Source organism: Rutilus rutilus (assembly GCF_951802725.1).
Source record: "Rutilus rutilus genome assembly, chromosome: 3".
Lineage (NCBI taxonomy): Eukaryota > Metazoa > Chordata > Actinopteri > Cypriniformes > Leuciscidae > Rutilus > Rutilus rutilus.
Window position 1 is genome coordinate 11,844,219 of NC_140211.1, and position 13,821 is coordinate 11,858,039.

Below are 13,821 nucleotides of genomic sequence, written 5' to 3' on the forward strand. Positions count from 1 at the left end.
TAGGGGTGGGCAAATGAAGCCTCATGAAGCACTGTAGACCAGGTATAAAAACATAGTAGTATTCTGCAAGTGCAAAAATAATATATAAATAGTAAACTTTAAGTATAATGTTATGTTCACTTAAAGAAAACTTACAAGTATACTGCAGTATAAACAACTAAACTAGTAGTTTACTGAGAGGACACTTCAGTGTGTACTTTCATAAACTAAAAAAAATGTACTACTTGCTTTAAAATAGTAAACTACTCTTACACTTACAGTACACTTAAACTTATACTTTTATATACTAAACATATTTTAGTTACTATAACTAGGCCTGTCACGATAACAAATTTTGCTGGACGATAAATTGTCCAAGAAATTATCGCGATAAACGATAATATTGTCGTTCTGAGACCATTTTCATTTAATATAATTATAATGGCATAATAATGCAGGTACACCTTTTCAACGATCTATAAACTTTTATTTCTAAAGAATATTAAACATTGAAAACGGAAAACATTTTAAATATCCAAAAAAATGAACAAAACAACCAAAAACAATAAAAGCAATGGACTCTTAGTGTCTGTTAACAAAATAAATGTCTGTTAATAAATAAAATGGATGTAAACAAAATTGCACTTCAAAAAATATTAGCCTAAACATTAGGCTTTAGACATTAGGCATAAATAGTGATACATTCCATAACAGGCAAAACTGACAGTTAGGACCTTTGTAAACAAAACAAAAAAAGCCTCAACAAGCCATATCGCACAATTTTGCACTGTTACTCCTGTTACTTTGTCCTCCTGCTTTGTCAAGTGATTGTGTACTGTCGGGAAGACGGAGACGCGCTTTATTGCGTGTATGCTACGCACTGAAAATACTTGGTTAGGATTAGGGGTGAGGAGTGCGTGCGTATTACACGCCATAAACAGCGTATTATATGCACGCAAAAACTATTTTTGGCGTATAAATGGCACGAGAAATAACATTCGTGGTATAGATACGCATTTTCATGTGATCGGGCTCGCTGTCGCAACTCACAACTAGCGCCTTCTCTCTCTCCCGGCAGTCGCCGCAAACAGTCTCGCCGGCGCTTTCCCACACAAAGACCATGTGACTGACACAAGCGCCGCGGTGCCGCCTCCCCACACAAAGACCATGCCACTGACAAGAGAGTTCACTCCTCCTATACGCTAAAGAACCGAGAGTCGTCATCCAGTCTCTCTGATAGAGAGAGAGAGAGAGACGAGGAAAACAAACAAGCATGCAAATGGAATTATCGCGGCCGGAAAAATTATCGAGCTCATTTTTTTTTATCGTGCGATTAATTGACTTATCGACTATCGCGACAGGCCTAACTATAACTAATTTTAATTACTATTTCAAGCAGTATTGAAATAGTACACTTACAGGTTTACTACAAGTACACATTGATATTAGTATACCTACATGAAGTATACTTAAAAATATACTTGAACATTACTTAAGTATACGTCATAAAATTAACTTGAAGTATACTTCTTTTTCGTAAGGGTAGTTGAATAAAGTCGTTATTTGTGTTGTTTTTTTGCGCACAAAAAGTATTCTTGTCGCTTGATAAACTTGTGGTTGAGCCACTGTAGTCACATGGACTATTTTAACGATGTCTTTACTAACTTTTCTGGACCGGCAATTTTCGATCCCTTAGAAGACTATGGAGGAGTGATCCAGCTCTCAGATTTCATCAAAAATATCTTAATTTGTGTTCCGAAGATGAACGAAAGTCTTATGTAGTTGGAACAACAAGAGGGTGAGTAATTACTGACAGAATTTTCATTTTTGGTTGAACTAACCCTTTAATGCTCTCTCTGTATTGTTGGTTATTGTATTTATCAGCTGGATCCATCCTCAAGCTAAAGCTTAAAAAAATTAAAACAATTGTTTTATAGCATAAAGACACATTTTATAATAATTATCAGGAGGGTCTGTGAAAATATTTTTATGTTTTTTAACTTTATTTTATTAAACTTTATTCATATATATATATATATATTTTAAATGTACTCTTTTGGTTGAGTTTATTTGAGATTTTATTAATTTTACAGAACATAACTACAGGACAATCAATTCATTAATTTTAAATAACACCAAGAAGTTGGCATAATTTGTGTGTGTGTGTATATATATATATTTATATATATATATATATATATATATATATATATATATATATATATATATATATATATATATTATAATATTATGCTAATGTTATTATATATAAACAACTCTCCAAATAGTTGAATAGCAGCAGACGTCCTGTATAACAGCATATTATTCATCAACACTAGTGTAGTCAAAGTTGGAGTAGGTTTGCTTGGATTTATTGCTCAATAGATGACCCAAATAAAACCTCTGATTGTGCCTAATATGTGGATTCTCATCTATAAGTGTGCTCTTGTGTATAATGACATACTCAATGTGAAGTTGAGAAGAAAATATTACCTAATTTCTATAGTCTCATCTAGTGATACATTTTTTTTTTTTTTTTTTTTTTTTTTTTTTTTAAATGTTACAGTTTTGCTCCACAGTCACATGTGTAATATGTGGTTGCCTCAAACACCCACTCATGCACACTTGAATATGCAATGGTCTCCTGCATTCGTACTTTTCCGATGAATTAACACTGTGGTCGTGAAACACTTCAGGCAGTCATACCTATGATTTAAGAACTGCGCTTGCACTTTTACTCCCATATGCACACAGGATGTTTGTCCGTCCTGCTGTGACCTGTTTCTCTGAGTACTATATATGGTGCTGATGTGGTTGGTGGTCGTTTCTGATAGCCATCTTTAGAAAAACAAGAAAACCACAAACTGTTTTCACACAGTGCAGCACTTCATCAAAAAAAAAAAAAAAAAAAAAGATTTATGACAAGTTCACATACTGTATGTGCTTTTTGTATTCATTGTGTGGAGTCTTTGATTTATCTTAAAGGTAGAGATCAACAGTATATAACATTGATGGATGGATGGACAGACGGACAGATATAGGATTTTCACTGCAGTTTTCACTTTTAGACTCACTTGATTCCAGGTCTGTTCATATACTTGTCTTGGAGAAGATTTTGATATTACCCACACATGAACACATGCCTAGTTAAATTCACTTTTTTAAAATCCAGTCTTTCCTGTTTTTGGCCCTTAGATGTCATTTGTTGGGAATTAAAAAGGCTCTTTTGAGCACTTTTGTCTCTCTGTGAGATTTACCACTGACTTGTAACATACCTTCACATTTGTTTGTGTATATTTCAATGTAAATTCGGCCAGGAGCAGAGCAATTTAGCTCAACAAAACCAGATTATTTTTGCAGAGAATATAGTGTCAAAGGCATTGATCCTCACCTCATATCTTTACTAACACTTTTGCTTCAATTTGGGAGTGGGGTAAAAGACACCAGTTTGATTTCAACCAATCACACTCTTTCAAGTCTTGGTTTGAAAGTGACCAATCACATCACATGCAAGTCTTCTAAAGAGCATTTTCACACATCCATTGCTTCAAACATGATCGTTTGGGCCATTTTGATCTTTTGGGCTCGTAAGTAGCTTTTTTCCCCTTCTTTCCACTGTCTAAATGTTTATGTATTTATTAGTCAGTTCCATGTATGCATATATTTAGTGTTTAAATGAAACCTCACTGTTCTGTTTTAGCTGGAGTCCGACCTGATCACAGTGGTGAAAATGTCTTGTTACAAACATTCCAGCTGGGAGATGATGTTACCATCAAATGCTTCTCAAAAAAAAGTTATGGCAACACAATGGTTTGGTATAAACAGAGCATTGGGCAGATCCCTCGGCCCATTGCATACAATTATTGGGACGATATAAAATTTAAGGATGAATTTAAAAATGGGAGATTAAATTTTTCAGCAAGCAAAGGATCTTTTCATCTGAACATCACAGCTATGACCAAGGAGGACATCGGAATATACTATTGTGGGACGGTGTTCTTGAACTTAATAGAATTTATCTCTGGAACATATCTGATGCTAAAAGGTAAAATAGATTCAATTTGTAAAGATTTTGTGTTGGAGAAAACTACTTAAACAATTTAACAGTCCTTGTTTAAAACCAAAAGAGTCTTGACATGTTTATTTGCTATTTCAAAGGAACTGAATCTAAAGACTTTAACGTGGCATGTGGGAAGACACCAGTTGTGAATGGAACCACTTTTAAGAATAACGGTAATTATTCATTAAATTACTATGACTTATAGTTAACCTGCTTTGGTGACTGTCACAACAGTGACCCTAAAAAGTATTTGCATCCTTAAGCCACGCTTAAAATAGCATGAATTTCATTGCATTACACAACAAAATATCCAACCAAGTGGATTCTGCAAACAAGAACAGCAAAGTTTACCAACGATTCACAAGATGTTTTTTTTAGTAAATGTATATGAAGTTAATTCTCTTCAAGTTATCATAATCTAAAGGCTTTTGTGAAAATGTTTTGCTAGAAAAGAATCTTTCTTTAAACCGAGTCCCACTTGATTTGACACTTTGTTATCTAATGCAAAGCCATTCATTTATCTTTAAGTATATGGTTTAAGTGTTAAAATTTTTGTTTGGGCCACTGTATACAGTTTCAAGTCATGGAAAAGTATATTCACAACACATAGCTAGCAGTTCTAGTAATGTATAGTCACAGTATTTTAATAACGAATTTTACTATGAGCAGAATGTGCTTTATTAAATTATTTTTGTATCTTTTCTCCATTTCAGACAGCAACAATCAAAAAGTATGGGATCCTGTGTTACTTTGCTTGATATCCTCCAATGTTGTTTTTGTGATAGTAATTGTCACACTCCTTGTTCACTGCAAACGCTGGGGAAACAGGCATAGAGGTAAAATTCCACCCACACTTTCCATCAGTTAAGCGTTAAGAGTTTAATTGAATAGGCTGTTGATCCAGAAAAAGTTGTACACAGTCTAATATACAGATATGTTGTACAAACTCTTTAAATATTCAATCACAAATATGTATGTCAAAGTTTAACTATAATTTTCTGCAAATTTTGAAGGATCTACAAATCTAGCATCTCCGTCATGTGAGGTAATTTTCAAAAATACAAAATAAATGTTCTTCTGTACTATAATATGTACTTCTAATCCATTCAATATTAAACATTTTAACATAAGTAATGTAATTTGCTTCTCAAGCAGAAAAGAAAAAAATAAGCTTTTTTTTTTAACAGATTGGAGATTCAGAAGTGAATTATGCAGCCGTGAGTTTTGCCTCCGTCCCTCCTGCCAGAAGATCAAACAACAGACTGAATACAGTGAAAACATCTGAATACAGTGAAGTGAACTACAAGCCGACAGATCACATGATTTAACAGATGATTGGACATTTATCTTCACAAAATTATTTGCCCTTTTTTTTTTTTTTATAAACATGTATTATTAATATTGATATTTCAAAAGCATCCATTACTGTACATATGTAAACAGAGTTCCCCCAAATTTTACTTTGAATAACTTTTGTGTGCTGTATAGAAATACTTGCGCCCGGTTTCACAGACAAGGCTCAGGTCTAGTCACAAACTAAATTGCTAAAATATTTTAAAATATGTCAGTTTAACTTTTTTTTTTGTCTCAATAATGTTTTTTTCTGAGGCACATTTATAAAAGCCACTTAAAAGGGTGCTATAATGCCATTTTCACAAGATGGAAAATAACTCTCTGATGTCGCCAGAGTGTGTATGTGAAGTTTTAGCTCAAAAAACCCCACATATATTTTTATATAGCATGTTAAAAATGGGGAATGCACCGTTTTTAATAATAATAATTATAATAATAATAATTCGTTACATTTATATAGCGCTTTTTCTGAGACCTCAAAGCGCTTTACATAGATAGGACATGGACTTTAGGTAGTTAGGACATGGTGTCAGACTGTACGAACGTGATCATCGCTGTATGTCACATAAGATCTCGGTTGTCATTAATGTCAGACTGTACGACAGTCGAGATGCGTTAAAAACGGACGCACGCAAGAAAACTTGTCCGGAGTTTTACATCATCAATCAATGACACGTTTGGTGACAGTGAGCTGCATTACACGTGGGATTGAAATAGTGGCTACAAAGAAATCTCTAACGTTAATTTTGGTCATGGCTTGTCTTGAAAAACGAAGACAATTTGACGGCCATAGTAGGAGAAGTCACACTGCAGGACTGCGAGTCAAATCTTCTGACACTGCCAGAATTTCGTCGGAGGTCAAATTTGATCGCAACGGTCATTAATCGGCTGTCGGTGAACATGTCAAACTAACATTCAAAGACTTCAGATTTTAGTCTAGGATCAGAGGATTCTTTTAGGATTTGCAAAATTTGTCTCAGACGGCCAAATCGCGGTCAAAATCGCACAGTGTGCACCCAGCTATGTTTGTTAAAGCAGATTAATGGATCAATGAAGTGAAAGATTATAAAAAGTAGCCTACAATCTGTTTGTATGAAAATGACATGCATTTCTATGATAATAACTGCATGACAAAAATTGTAAAATTTAAACATGCATTTTCAGATTGTCTTCATGATTAATCTCAATCCTGTTCAGTCTTGTCATGTTCTTCATAGCTGGAAACACTTCCATAGTCTGATAAAGGAAGCCTCTGACACCAGTCATGCACCTTAGCCAAAGACATCTGTATGTCCTCTTTATCAGCACATGAGGACATCTCTGCTATAAGAAAATAAAACAAAGCTTTGGTTATCTGACATTTTTGACAGTTTTTCAAAAGAACCTTAAGTACGTGACTTTGAATTTGCAATCTGTTTGTTGGCAGCACAGAACTTTATTAGCTACCAGCCACTCTCAGCCAAACTTCCAAATTAGTGAATCGTATTTTTTTTTTACCGGACTTACCATTGGCATCCAGTTGTTCTAGTTTATACTGGATCCTTTCCATGTGTGCTGCTTCCCGACGATTCAATTCCCTCTCAAGTGCATCTTTCAGCTGGTGTTTGTTGATAATTGATTCTGTATTTATTACTTCTCCACTAACTGCAAGCAAAAGCATAATGAGGCAATTAAAGTGAGTATAAGCCACTGAGATCAAAATAAATGTATTGCAAACAATTACACATACGATCCAGAGATAAAACTAAACTTCTTCCTCTTCTGACAAATCTTTGTGGGCTCATTGTTTTCACCATCTCTTTCATCTCACTCCTCTCCCATTCTTCATTAAGCAATTTTTTGACATCCTCAACTCGAAGCCACTCAGATAGGGTTTCTCTTTCTTGGGACTTCTTTTTCTTCCCCTGATGTTCATCATTGCTTTCCAGCAGAGCACTTTCCATTATCATTTCCTCAATCTTCTCCAGTAACTGATTTACTTGGGTGCTATCCTTTCTCATGCTCTCAAACACATGATATCTGTTCCCGCACATCTCGACGAGTCCCACAAGAGAGTCCCCTTCACTTTCAATGTGGTACTCAATAGGTTTGTTTCCCAATCTTCCTCCAGATGTGAAGAGCACCATGGTTTGCCTCCAGACCTTTTCACCAAGTGGTCTCATGTTTTCTAATATGATTTCCATCTGCTCTTCTAAAAACGACGTGTCTGCCGGTATAACCAAGAGGATTGCATGGGGGGAAGAATCCACTGCCTTCGAGATCTCGGTTTTCACTGAATCTGCGTTCAGTTGATACGGAAGAAATTTCCAAAAGCTTGGTGTGTCCACCACAGTGACCTGTCTTCCATTCACTTCTCCACATGTTCTGACACTCTTCACAGTCTTGTCAAATGAAATGTCAGCATCCAAGATGACACGGCAAGCTAATGTCTTGCCTGACAGGACCCAGCCCAGCAGCACAATATTCAGAGGTGTAACATCATGCTCTGCTTCTGTTGAAAATATGTATTTTAGAATATATTTAAAATATATAGAATTGTGAAATATTTATAATATTTTATAATACACTATTAAAATATTAAAAAAAATTATAACAAACTTCACTTGTTTCATTTAGAGACTTTAGTATACTGTATGTGTCTATGTTGTAGGCTACAGCTGATTGCAATGTAAACAACAATTGATCATTTTTATGCAGTACAATTTATAGTTATATTTTGTAAAATAACAACAAACTAAAATTGGAGACTGACCGGCATCACTTTTTATTTCTTCTAGTTTTCTTCTCTTCTCCAAAACTTGGTGTGCTCTGGTAGTTGCTCTCTCTTCCACATTTTTTATTTTAATCTCCAAATCCATCAGCCTTCTTGCATCAGCTTTAAAAAAACGGCCATTGTTTTCAGCAACAAGTTTCTCTATCTGCCTAAATAGCTCTTTCGCCTGGGAACCATCTCTATCCAGGCCGGTGTCAAAACCAACATATCTGTTTCCACATTTTTGAGTAAGCTTGTTCAAGTTTTCCCCTTCACGTTCTACATATTGCTCTATAGTTTTGTCACCCAAATGTTTGAGTTTTGTGAAGACTATAATGGTTTGATCCCAGACATCTTCACTAATGAACTGCATGTGACCCTCGGCTGCTTTCCCATGCTTCTCTGAGAAAGCAAAATCAACCTCTATCACCAGGAGGAAAACATGAGGTCCCGGTGGACAGATACTGGTGCTCCTAACAAGCTCCGCTTTCAGGTGCTCTGGGGTGTCACATAACTGATAACACTTCCACCAGCCTGGGGTGTCCACAAGAATGATTTTCCTGCCGTGTGTGTTTCCTTCCATCTTCACACACTGTGTGGTCATTTGATCAGATTCACATTTAACATTTAAAAAGGAGTGTGCCACATTACTCTTACCACTCCAGTGTCCTCCCAATAACACTAATCGCAATTCTGTAAACAAAAGCAGGAAGATGATGACAAAGTATTGATATATATATATATATACATTTTTTTTAAAGTAATTATCTACTAAACATTCTATTTGTTTTTTTTATTAATTTTCATGAAAATTATTGTAAAGCGTTTGATTACAAAAAAGAGAAAGGAGAATCACCACATCCTACAATTTTTCTTGAAAATGCTTCATTTGATGTCTCTTACCGTCTGCCATTGTAAAATCCAAATAAAATATATTGCTTGAAATAATAATTAATCCTTCTCAGTGATCAATTCTTCTCTCAGTCCTTTTTTAGTGTCTTTACTGTGTTCATGAAAATGGTTGCATTTCATAAAATGGCTTCTTTCCATTGAAGGAGAAACTAAAACTGATGCATGATTGAACTATCTCTTTTGATCATGTTGTTTAATGTTGATAAACTGGACAAACCGGTAATAGGTCAAAAACACTCCTCCCCCCACCCCCGTCAAATCTCTAAGTAAGTGTACTGATAGTTGTCTTCTCAGCATGGAAGTTAGTTGGAAAATTACATAGAGAAATAGCTGAAATACCAGAGGAATTGTTTATGTTGTAGGCCATTGTAACTTAAACATTAATCTGCTGTCACTAATGATTATATTGGTAATCTGTTGATTATTTTGATCAAGTAATTGGATATTTTTTGTGGTAATAGAAATAGACCTGCAAATCATAAGCACATGTTCTATAGTTTTCAAAAACCTTACAATAATCACAAAAACCAGTTGGATGCTTCCCTAAAATGTATAGTGTATTGTTCAAATTACTGAGACCTATTCTTAATCTGGCCATAACTATTTCTTCTTTTCTATTCCCTCCTCTATTCTTCACAGAATCAACTTTATTTTGAATGGTATATAGATGTCTCCCTTGAGTCTCCCTGTCCCACTGCGTTTTTTTCTCTTCTTTCTTTCTTAAGCCAGCTTAGGGTGCATTACTGCCACCTACAGGACTAGACTCATTTCAGTAACACCCCTGTGCAACCATTATTTTTAGCTGTGCAGCTCCTACTGTTGAATAGGAATTAGATAACGGTCAAAACAAATGTCAAAATTAGTCTAATTTTAGCGGGCGGTTGAACCAATCAAAAATCAAAAATATATGTATACACAAATCAACGGATGGCGGGCGGGTGCGGTTTTGAAAATTGGTCAAAAACGTTGGTGTGGCTGGATGGCGGATGGATGATGATTTTTGTGATGTGGTTGCGGATGAAATAATAGCCCATCCACGCATCTCTAATTGGAATTATAAGGACAAATAGTACAGCTCAGATATTTTTAAATGTTACAAACCATTTGCTATGTAATTTAAAAGCTATATCGGGGTTCTTATATAAGTAATACTGTATGCGTTTAATAAAAAACTAAAAACAAAACATGGCCTACTTTTATATGTAGGCTATTTGAGAAAGTTCCCTTTCGAACGGTCACTTCGTATTGCGTAGCTATACACAGTGGGGAAACTCCTTTTCCTCTATTTACTGAAGCTTATATGTAAAACGCATTTGCAGCTGCACAGCTAGCACATTGAGCATCTGGCTCGCTCATAGGCTGTGCTGCAGCAACTGCACATCCAATGGCGCGGTACCTCGAGGGTGTGACCATGAGAGTCATTTCCAGGAGGAAAGTGGTTTTTACAGACGCTTCCAACCTGGTTTGGGGAGCGCTGCACGAGGGCAAGCCTGCCTCCGGCCTCTGGTCGAGCACGGAGCAGAGCTTACATATCAACTGTCTGGAAATGAAAGCAGTTGGTTTGGCCCTGAAAGCATTTCTGTCAAATCTAAAAGGTCACCACGTCTTAGTCCGCACGGACAACATGTCAGTGGTGGCCTACATAAATCGCCAAGGTGGCATCAGGTCAGGCAACCTGCATGCCATGGCGAGAGACCTCCTCTTATGGGCACAGACCAATCTGAGCTCTCTGAGAGCAACGCATATCCCTGGCACTCAGAATCTGGGCGCAGATATGCTCTCACGGGGCAACCCTGGGCGAGTGGTCCCTGAACTCACAGATGGTCAGTCTGATATGGAGTGTGTTCGGAGAGGCCGAAATCTAGCTTTTTGCCTCAAGAACCAACACCCACTGCACAGTGTTCTTCTCGAAGAGCAGGGACGCGTTGGCCCATCCCTGGCCCAACCGCCCCCTTTATGCTTTTCCCCCTGTCTCGATGATTCCACAAGTCATCAAACGGGTCAGGGAGAGCGGATACCCAGTCCTTCTGGTGGCCCCTCTCTGGAAATCCAGGCCGTGGTTTCCGGAGCTGGTTCAGCTATCAGACACCAGACACAGTCCCTTGGCCGGTTCCAATGAGGAAAGACCTCCTTTCTCAGGCCAACGGGACAATATGGCATCCTCGACCCGACTTATGGGCCCTCCATGTATGGCCCCTAAACGGGTACCCAGGGACCTTCCTGAGAAGGTCTTAAGCACTATCTCTGAATCCAGGGCCTGTATACTCGGCGCCTTTATGCTTTGAAATGGTCGGGTTTTTCCAGCTGGTGCTCGAAAAATCGTTTTGACCCAGAGTCATGTGATGTATCTGTGGTGCTCTCCTTCCTGCAGGAGCTGTTGGATGCGGGCCGTTCCCCGGCCACGCTCAAAGTGTATGTGGCAGCTATTGCAGTGCATCATGCTCTGGTGGCTGGCCAATCAATTCACACTTTGCAGTCACGTGACTACCATGGATACCTGGCGGGAAACAAACGCTGACAAAATGGCGACGAACAGTGGCCAGCCAGGGGAATTGCAGCCTTGCAAATTTCCAATACTACAATCAATTAACTATTTAGACCATATGTCACCAAATGTTAAAATTAGATATCAAGAAAAGATTAACATACTCGGAACGTGTGATCCATACACAGCACCCGCTGATGTTTTCATTGCTTTGAAGCTGGCAAAGTCTCTACCAGACTTGGAGTTTGGAGATATTTACATATATCTTATAGAGAATCCGTCACCTTACACCGCACAAAAAATGAAATCCTACAAAAGTACAGATAGCTATCTTTTTTTCAAGAGTGGATGGGTTAACAACGCTGTCCTATAGGAGGTGAAAAACAGGAATATCTTCATGATCAAAGCAAAGGTGAGTGTTACTAGTTAGCTAGCTAACGTTACCCGTTTGCTAATGTTTGCATACATGTTTGTAGCTATACACAAAGTGACATCTGTTCCATTGTGTGATGAAGTCTTCATCTGAATATGTACACCCTGCCTGCCGGCGAATGACAGCTTGATAAGTAGTAAAAAAAAAAAAAAAACTTATGCCAACTGTATCATATATGGCTAGCAGGATGTTAAACATTGTAGCCTACCTGCTTATCCACTCCACATAGCATCAGACAACAGACAAGAGCAGCTGGTGCAGCGAAATGTGTATAATCCTGTTAGCAATCTGTTAGGTTGTAATGTAGAAGTAATAAGTGTACGATAGTATGCATGCAAAGTAACTGTAAGTAAGTAATAAGTAGACGCAGTACAACAGTAACGTGTCATTTATTCTCCATGCATTCTTCTTCTCATATCATATCAAATCACGTTCTCGCCACCTACTGGTGAACGTGTAAGCATGTTTATGTTAAGATTACACGATTGACATGAAACATAACATTAGCGAAGCATCAGTCTAAATGCACGTCAACTGTCTCTATGACAGGAGAATTTATGACTGCCACTGAAGTGAACCCAGCTGGATGCATAGCTTGCAGTTCGTCTGATTTGTCTACCCACGTGATGCCACATGTAAACATATATGGTAGCCTAATTAAAAAAGGAAAGAAATGTGTAGCTTTAAAAAATATCCGTGGTAGGCTACTGTGCTTGTGAATGATAGACTTTATCTAACTAAAACCTTTTTTCTATGTTAGGTACATCATTCCTACAGCTTGAATGAACCGCCTCTGACAGCTTGGGTTGCTGTGGAAAAGGAGGGACAGGTTTGATTTGGCCACTGCACCTGTATGGCCGGGTTAGGTGAAGTGTGCTCACATGTAGGTGCCATTCTGTACACATTGCAGGCAGCAGTCAACAAACTGCGCGGCACTACTTCCACTGACGAGGCCTGTACATGGAATGAGCCTAGTATAACAGCCTGTAGAACAATAGAGTGTGTAGAGGGGAGCCAGATAGTTTTTTCTAAGGCCAGAGAAAGAGAGCAGCAGATGGGTGTGGTGACCTTCCCCCTGCTAAAATTCCACCTCCAACTCTTGCTGAACGTGCAGCACTGTACAACATGCTACACTTTTCCGAGAAGAGTGAGAAGGAACCAGTAAGGAGTGCCATTCTAGCTTTAGTTCCTGGCCATGCACAGAGATATATACCTCGGGCTGCACAAATGAATATTCCTAAATCCCTTAGCAAAATGTACACGCCATTGAACAGGGCACTCTCACACGCAGAACTATACTCAAAGAGTGAAGAGGTCTTTGCAGGCTTGAGCATAACAAAGGAACAGGTACTTTATTTATACATCAGTGAGTGTGGTTTATGTATGTATGTCAGTGATGTCTTAGGAAAAGGACATTTTGAGTGCAGGATCAAAGTTTTCACAAAATTGTCAAAATGGAAATGTGTTACTGGTGATTTGCTACATGAATTTCACACAGCTTTTTTACATTTTAGTGCTGTGCAATAGAAAGCGAGACAAGACTTCAATCCAAATCCACTATGTGGTACGACCAGAAAGCAGGAAGGGTCACTACATCTAACATCCGAGCAGCCTACCACACTAGCTTAGAAAAACCAGCTGTGTCCCTGCTGAAAAAGCTTTGCTACCCCGTGGCCTACAAAGCTCGAAACACACCACATTCTCTCAGGTACTACACAATGCCTTCAATTAACAATCAAATAACTTCCACAAAAAATAGTTGAGGGCTTTCCGTTTTCTTTACTATAATGATATGGACATTATGAAGGTTATCATAATCTATCATTTTTGATACTTCAATATTGTTT

The 13,821-nt window shown here is 37.6% G+C and overlaps 2 protein-coding genes across 2 annotated transcripts; one reads left to right on the top strand and one right to left on the bottom strand.

The window, feature by feature from the left end:
• Positions 1–3,519: 3,519 nt before the first annotated feature.
• On the top strand, positions 3,520–5,802 carry LOC311288105 (uncharacterized protein). Its single transcript, XM_084405355.1, has 6 exons — positions 3,520–3,566; positions 3,680–4,024; positions 4,138–4,212; positions 4,753–4,875; positions 5,053–5,084; positions 5,227–5,802. The coding sequence occupies exons 1-6, from the start codon at positions 3,533–3,535 to the stop codon at positions 5,365–5,367; spliced, it is 750 nt and encodes a 249-aa protein (XP_084261481.1). The 5' UTR covers positions 3,520–3,532; the 3' UTR covers positions 5,368–5,802.
• Positions 5,803–5,904: 102 nt separating this feature from the next.
• Positions 5,905–9,195, bottom strand: LOC311288103 (GTPase IMAP family member 8-like). Its single transcript, XM_084405353.1, has 5 exons — positions 9,048–9,195; positions 8,145–8,837; positions 7,122–7,883; positions 6,899–7,036; positions 5,905–6,715 (listed from the first exon to the last, which is right to left on the bottom strand). The coding sequence occupies exons 1-5, from the start codon at positions 9,055–9,057 to the stop codon at positions 6,576–6,578; spliced, it is 1,743 nt and encodes a 580-aa protein (XP_084261479.1). The 5' UTR covers positions 9,058–9,195; the 3' UTR covers positions 5,905–6,575.
• Between the last annotated feature and the right edge of the window lie 4,626 nt (positions 9,196–13,821).